The sequence below is a fragment of the Falco biarmicus genome, chromosome 1 (genome assembly GCF_023638135.1).
Source record: "Falco biarmicus isolate bFalBia1 chromosome 1, bFalBia1.pri, whole genome shotgun sequence".
Classification (NCBI taxonomy): domain Eukaryota; kingdom Metazoa; phylum Chordata; class Aves; order Falconiformes; family Falconidae; genus Falco; species Falco biarmicus.
Window position 1 is genome coordinate 112,677,248 of NC_079288.1, and position 8,436 is coordinate 112,685,683.

An 8,436-nucleotide genomic window follows, 5' to 3' on the forward strand; every position below is an offset into this window, starting at 1 on the left:
TCTACAGATTATATAACTGAAAACAGCTGAATGACCTTTAAAAATGCAAGTAATTTTTAAATTACAACAATGAATTATATCCAATCAGTTGCATTATGCCACCTTGATAATCTAGCATACCCAGCCAAATCATGGGGAGGGTATAAAGAGTACAGTGAGATATGTCTTGCTTTTTCTCCCTTTTGTGACAAAAATTCAGAATTGGCTAATAGTGAATCTGAATAGGTGGAATTAATTGTATTAAAGGAAAATAGGTATAATGAAAACACTGCATTGCCTTCTATTACTACTGTTGTATGTACAATACAGTAAGAGTTTACCCACGTTTGCAGCAGTTGCCAATGTGGTGGTTTTGTTTGCATACATGTACCTAAATACTTGTGAAAACATAACAGCACTGTTGCTGTCTTTGGTTTGAGCTGCTGTATTATAGGATTTTACACCACTTCAGCAAGTTGGATATAGTGGAAGAGTAGGACAGGGTATGGACTTTTCTCCTATTTGTTTGCCATGTCACTTCTTAAGCCAGCAGAAAATTAGTGCATCCTCAGCATCCTGCAGCAGAGAGTTCCAAGGGTCAGTTGGCAATGCACGAAGAACCCCTTCCTTTGTCTCCAAGCCCGCCACCTGCTACTTTCAGTATCTCCTACCTCATGAAAATGAGTGAAAAATGGTTTCTGGGTCACCTGCATGCTAGTCACATTCATAATTTTGTCATCTCCTCAAAATGTTGCCTGTTTGGTTTTTTTTCAAAGCACGTTCAACTCCCCAAAACAATAGGCCTCTTATGACTCTCCATCAGTTTGTGGAGCTTTCCAGTGGAGTTCTTGTTTCATAAAGTCCAACAGTCTCCAAGTAATACAAAACTTGGATTTGAATGCTTTCCTATCATGTGGGCATGCACGCTTGGGAACACAGGTGTTGCTTGTATAATTTTCTTTATAGTCTTTGAGAGAATGGTGCCTAAAATTCCTGTCCTCTCTGGAGTTAGTGATCATTTTAGCGCCAGTCTTTGTAGGTGTGGGTTTCATTTTTTTCTATGACTTTGTTCTAATTATATTGTGTAAAGGACTAGCAGCTCTTCTTAGCTTTCTCTCAGAAACATAATGAAATAATGAGATTTTTAGAAGTGTAACGATCTTTAGATAGACACATGGAAACAGCAAGAACAGAGATGCCAATTCTAGCTGCACTGAAAATTCAACCAGACAATTTTAATTATATTTTATCAACAGCAGTGATAATATGTCAGGAACATCCTATTATGATTAATTATATTTACATACTATTAATACATATTAATGTTTATCTCTGCATTTTGCACAACACAATAAGATAGAAGGAGAATGCTTGATGGTGTGATCTGTGGTGGTATATATGTATTATCATTATGAATATGAGATGCTTTTATTGTTCCCAAATAGCACAGGCCAAACAAATGCCAAGAAAACATTTATGGCTCAGTATTCCATCAGTTATCCTTGATATGCTTCATATTTGCTGGGAGGATAGAACTGTTAATCAGACAATAATAGCTTGGTGTCCAAGTGTGAAGGCAGAAGGCCAAAAGGTGCATGAGAGAAGCAATTTATGCCATAATTCCCCATCTGTCATGTGCATATCCCCACCGTTTTTTGGATGTGTCCGTGTATGTAAGGTACGTTGCTGTCAGAGGCACACTTTTATGTGTGATTACTTGCAAATATGTATGTTACTACACATACCTAGTCACATTTTGGGCTTGAGTCATACACCTGTCTCGCACCACTTTTTCAACAATGAGCTTCCACTGGAAAGAGCAATAACACCACACTGGTGTAAAGCTGGGGTGGAGCAAGGTACTCCAGACCCCTGGTTAGCACCTCTGAACTGCATGAGGCTCTCAGCTGCTTTGCTGTGTGTGAGTCTCCAAGCCAAACTGAGAAGCTACAGACTCTGCAGCTGTGAGCAGAGCCCCTTGAATTCGATTAGGTTTTATTAGATTATTTTTTTTAGACATGGTCTGCTAGTAAAGGAATTTCCACTCAGGTACTTAAGGCCTGGTTTCAGAAAATGTTGCTACATTGTTAAATGTACGTTGTTAGAGTAAACCACTAACGTACATGTTGCCCCCTTGCAAAATTTGATTCATATGATAACTTACACTAATTCACAGATATTCTGCATAGATTTACTTATCCTATTCTTATTTGCATACAACTCTGAAGTCCTAATTAGCAGTTATACTTAATAAAACCTATGATATGACAAAACATACATTTTATTGAGTCTTCAGTAGTCCGGTAGTTTGCATCTCTTCCAAACATTGCACCAGCAGAGACACTGCTTTGAACATTACTTTTCATCTCCATCAGAACTGGATTAATATATTTATTTTGGACATGAGTTAAATTAGGATGCCATATAAGCACCATTGGTATTGGTGTGACTGAAAGAGAGAGTCCTGTGTGACTGAAAGAGAGAGTCCTGTTTTAATCATCACAGTGCAAAGAGGTAGTGACAAATTGAGAAGGATCCAACCAAGGATTACTCAGAGGTCAGAAAACATGAGCTCCTTTCAAATATTGAAGGCTGCATTTGCTTAGCCTCAAAAAGAAAAGATTAGAGGAAGGAAAACAGTCTCTGAAGCTGTAAGAGGTTATTATAAAAGAGGATGGTGTTCCTTTGCTACCTAAGGTAGAACAAGGCAAAAATCAGCTTAATTTGCAATAAATATTTATCTTAAGTATTAGGGAAGAAACTGAGCTATAAGATTGTGAAACACTGGAACAGAGAGATCAGGGATGTTGTGAAATGGCTTCATCAGAAGCCTTTGAGAATAGATTTGACAAATAAATGTCAGGGAGGGACTAGATATATGTGCACTTTCTTCATTTGAGAAGTGAACCAGATCAGTAGTTCCCAAAATAGGAAACAATCCCAAGGGATGGTGTGGTTGTAACTAGGCAGAGGGAGGTATGTTGCTGGAGAGTCACTGGGAAAAGAGCAGAAAGTGCAGCTGGGGGGTGGCAGCTTGGTGCGAAAATGGAGCAAGGAAGGAACAAGGCTGAGCATCACAGATCACAGCAGCAAAGGAAGTGTGTGGCTGCCAAAAACTGTGGAGTTAAGCCATTGCCTCCCAGCCACCCGCTCATTTGATCACATCCTATTAGGACCGCACTGGGAGGTGGCAGCCCTACTTATGCAGTCCCCTCACCCTGCTCTTGCTTTGCACTGCTCACTTTCCCTGGGCGGTCTTCTCACTGCCTGCCATCTTTCAGTGCTGTCTTTGCCATCACCTTCTCCCAAATGCATCTTCCTTGTTGGGTCCCAGCTGGACCCACCTGGTCCTGTCCTGCAAAACTGGCCTGTTTAGGAACTGCACAGAAGCGCAGGAAGTAAGAACAAAAATCCCTGCCAATTCTGTGTTTCTAGGATTATATCTTATGTGGCTTGCCTCTGTGTTGTCTTAGATTTCCTTCTCTTGTGACTTTTTATTGTATTGCATGTTTTCCAAATAAACCTTCTAGGCTTTTTTACCAATTAGAATGTTGTAAGTCTAAAGCACTAATGCACTTTTTATTTTTTTAATAACAGAACTTGATAAAGAAACGAGTGCTTCAAAGCCCCTGTGAGTTTCTTCCAAAGACGCCAGTTATAGATCCTTCCTGGTACAGTATTTGCTTTTAATCCATAGTCTATATACCAATATGCTGATTTTTGCAAAATGACATTGGTATCAAAATTTAACCTGATTTTGACAGGGAGTTGCACATCATCTCTGGTTTACTTTGTCCAAATAACAGTATTTTTCCTGCTCATAAATGAACAAATTCACATTTCCTTCATATTTTTAACTTATTCTCCCAGTTTTAGAATTTATATTGCTTTTGCTTATGTAGTTGCTTTTAATTTACAGAAATAAGCCTTTGAGATAGAAAAGCTATTAACCAGATGCTGAATGCAAATATAAAACAAGTAGATATCAAAGTGTATATATAAACTTACAAAAATTGCTGGGTTTTTATTTGCTGTTTTTCTCTATAGAGAATGCCTGCCTACTACAGAGAAGCTAATAGATGAGTACAGGAGATCCTTGAAAAGTCGTGCAACAAAGTAGGAATTTTGGTGGGGATTTGTCATTTAAATGGGAGCAGTGTTGCAATGCAAATATCTGAGAGCTCTAAGTTCTTTTATGACTGAAGTGTGACTTCAATGTGTATTACATGTTTTTATCAAAAATAGCTGGTGTCACTGAAATAAATACAAAAGAGTAATGTAGAATAGAAACTTTGCATCTTGTGCCCCTAATGTGTATTGTCTTCCAAAATGTCAAGATCTTTCTGTTAAGATACGAAACATCATTTATGCCTACTGAGTGGGCATCCAAGATGCTCAATACCTTGTAAGATCAGGTTCTAAATGTGTCTGGAGAGTTTTCTTTAAATCCCAGATTATCGTCCCTTTCAGAAAAAATAAACCACAAGCTCAATGCCTTATTCATAGGGCTATCAGTGACTTTAGCATCTGTGCTTAACAGTTGCGGTTCAACTGTAACTTGATAGACTAGATCCAGCCTGGGTGCCACACTGTGGTGCAATTTTGATCTAATCTGTAACACAGGTTGGACCCAAATCACAACTAAGTTTGTTTAAAATCTGGTTGAGCACACGCATGAAACCATTGAAAACCTGCACAACCAAAGCATTTGAAATGCCATTGACCGTCTCAAATGTACCGTCAATCTATAGGCATGGCTGAAACGACTATATTTAACAATGAAAGTACATCTGGTAGAATGCCACATTTTCAAAATTGAACCCAAAATTCTCCTTTGTACAAAGCCTGTATTCATTCACATGATCAGGTAAACTAAAATTCTGCCTAGATTCTTTTTGATAAATAATCTGAAGCACTGATTCTGGAGCGTGTGTGAAGGATTGTCTCCTATTTTGAGCTGATTAAATTCTTGACGGGGTTCACCACATGGCCCACAGCAGTCTGACTCCTGTGGTCTTCAGAGTCCTCAAAGGGCATTTTCCAATTACCATCACTGTTGACCTAAAGAAGAATTAAAGGAGAGAAAATGTTGGTTATCACTTTGCAAAATATACATAAAAGCAGGATTTGGAACCTTTGAATTTTATTTTGAAAAACTGATACAAGCTTTCATAATGGAATTTATTTTAAAAACTGTTCCTTCAAACTACATAAACAAAGCTTTATGAATCTCAATAGTCAACCATTCCTTTCTTCAAACAGAGGTTTCCAGATTCAGAGTTTGAAGCAAGGTCCATTAGACCTGTAATCAGTTTTTATGACAGTCTTTGAGCAAGCAATAGCCTTTGCCGTAGTAATAGCTCAATTCATGGTTTTCTTCAGGTTTGCAATTTAAGTAACTGGTTGACATGTGACAATAAGGTTTCTCCCTGTTAAGGCATGGTAAAAGTGTATCATTAACTAGCTCTTATTAGACCATTGTTGACCAAGGTACTGTGTACATGCAGTATAAATACAAATACCTCAGTAATCTTATTTTTTTACCCAGAGGTCTTTATAGTCTGAACACCAAGCTTATTACGACAATGTTTATTTAGAATGTTCTTATAAGGCTGAAAAGTTGTATAGGAATATTCCTACATGCAATTATGCACGTACATAAGCATACAAATCTCTTGACTGAGTGCTAAAAAGAGGTAAACACTTTATGAAAACCAGGCCGAGAAACAGGACCATGAATTAAATATAAACAATAACTATCCAGTCTACCCCTTAGATTTTAATGCTATTGATATGAGATATGAAAAATATTATAAAAACATTAACCTTCAAACTCTTCTAATCTTGGTAAATATAGCATGACTGCTTGTAAGAGGTTGCTGGTTTGACATATTTGGAATTTCTTTTATCAGAATATTGTCCAAAAATGGCATATTTGAATTTTTCTTTCATAGTTTAAAAAATATATAAAATTACATAAAACAAGCAGACATTCTAGAAAAGATAATTGTCAGTTTTTCAAGGACAAGTTTCTAAATTCCTAAGGGTTATGAACCCCATGTACATTTCTGCAGCAGCTGAACGTTCTATGTATGTGTCCCAGAAGTTATTAAGCAGTTATGTTAAACAGCATCCATGGCCATCATTACTTTTTGCCAGTCTACACTCATTACTAAGTGATAGCTTTTGTATGCTTGTGAAAAAATGGTCATAAATTAATCCTCTGAGGCATTACCTCTCCTGTACTTTTTTAACAATACTTTTTAGTCATAAAGCTTTTAATAAAAATAAGGGGACTTTTATCATCCTATAATAATGGAAGTTCAATGTGTGTTCTTCAGAGCCAGGAATCTTTGGGAGAACATTATGTTTATTGAGCTTTTAAACGTACCTGCCTGCCATCCCAGTAACAATTTGTCTGACGAGTAACTATCTGGCAGAATGCAGGTGGTGTGCTCCTTGCAGACTTCTTCAGCAGGAAAACAAAGGCTCTGCTTTCCCCTTCAAATGGATGGGGTGAGGAGGTTAGGCAGAATGTCGTTCCATACGTTATACTTTGGGCAGGGTCCTGGAATAAACCTCTCCAGCTGTTAGAAGCAGCCAGAGCTCCATGGGTCACGGGCAGGCCTTGGTGTTAACACCTCGCATGATCCAGCTGAAAGCACGGTGCTCACTGACACTTGGCTGCGGTGTCAGCTCAGTACTTCTTCAGAAAAAACATCACCACTTTCTGAATTACCAACACTTCTTCCAACATCACTTTTCTTTGGTGATCTCTTGTCAGACATAGTCCTGCGCACAAGATCTGCTGAGATCAGAGCTCAGATTAGTACAGTGGAACTTTTGTCCTTTGTCTCCTTACATGAGAGATGCTCTGATTTCTTTAAGGAGCTCCTCATACAGAACTGAATTCTTTTCCACTCTGCCTGGTTCATTATCATTGCAATCCTTGCTCCAAGTTTTTGCAGAAAGCCTCTAATCTCCTGACCCTTAAGACTTCGCGATCAGAAAGGAGGACTCGGAGAGATTATGAATTGCAGTTGCAAGTTTTTCTGTGCTCTGAGAAATTATAGACATAATTGACTTTAATGAAGTTAGGTAAGCACCTAAATCAACTTAACCTGTAATGCTGGTTGTCTGTTTCAAAACAAAAACTTGTCAAACGTATTATGGCAGATGAATCTTTGAGTAGTTCTGAAGTGTAATATCAATGTCTCTAAAATCTATGTATTGCGGGTGCCTAAGGCATGCGACACTGACAATTAAGGCTGCTTTTTGAATAGGGTTTTAGTAGGTTTCACTGTGTATTGACTAACAATTCATAGCAGAAGGGAAGGTTGTATCTCAGAAAGGATTCTGTTTATAATTATGAAAAGCATGTTTTCTGACCATTAATAGGGTATATCTTGTTAATTATGATGATATATATGGTATTTCACCTGTGAAGCCATTTAGAAAATTAATGTTTGAGTCACAGAAAGGTCATTGCCATTCTGGAAGGAATCCATTCATCTCTAAATAGGCCATCCGAATATAGACTAAGAAATACACTATATATAATTACCTAGAAATAGATGGAATAAATAAGATTGATGATAGGTATTACTAAAGCCACACTTTAGTTTCCTGCTAGGAAAAAGTAGAACATAACTGGCAGAAACAATAATATACATGTAAAAATGCAAGAAATAGGTTAGTCTTAAGTAGTTTTATAAGATTCAGCTATTACACATGAGGTGAGAACTCATCAGCCTGGAGAAGTGGTGTACATCAAGGACTTTGTCCTGAGATTCAGTTATTTCTGAGGACAGCTCCTACAAAGAGAATGAAGACGGATTTTTTTTTTCCCCCTGAAACTGTGTCTTGTTTGACAGCATAATTTCATAGTATCTCTGTATTTGCCATACATGCTAACAAGTACATAGAATGTATGTGCTGTCTTTGGAGATAAACAAATAAACATGTTAATGAATATTTCCATGTGTGAGTCTTCTTTTGACACAGGCATATCACCGAAGAGTGATGCTGAGCATGAAGGAGCCCAGCAGCTATGATGGTAAAGCACGTTGCCAGGGGTTTAACCTTAGGAGATAAACTTTTCTCTCTAAACATTTACAGTTTAGTTTTTAAAAATACAGAATAAAAGTCCAGAATGGCTGTTGGTCAAGTGAGCTCTCAAGCCCATTTAGCAGAGGAGGAAAAAGAGAGAAAGGTGCAAGTGTGCCTTTAATTGAAAGCCTGTTGTTTAATCTTATCTCATCTGTGGGACGGACAAAGTGAGTCAGCCACAATGCTCGCTTGGAGGAATTAATCTGAAGAGGTGAGAAAGCAATTCAGTAACTAAAATCCCCTGTCCCCATCCCTGCTGAATGAATATGTCTGTTTCACTAGATTAACAATGAAGTTACTTGTTTGTTTCATCACTACATGAAAGGCGGACAGACAACTTTGCAACAA

The 8,436-nt window shown here is 37.8% G+C and overlaps 1 protein-coding gene across 1 annotated transcript in view; it reads left to right on the top strand.

The window, feature by feature from the left end:
• TTC29 (tetratricopeptide repeat domain 29) overlaps window positions 1–7,920 on the top strand; it is a 213,923-nt gene extending 206,003 nt beyond the window's left edge. The window contains exons 12-13 of the mRNA XM_056326730.1: window positions 3,577–3,650; window positions 4,027–7,920. Of these exons, the coding sequence (XP_056182705.1) occupies window positions 3,577–3,614 (38 nt within the window). The 3' untranslated portion in view covers window positions 3,615–3,650; window positions 4,027–7,920. The remainder of the gene's footprint in view (window positions 1–3,576; window positions 3,651–4,026) is intronic.
• Window positions 7,921–8,436: the final 516 nt, after the last annotated feature.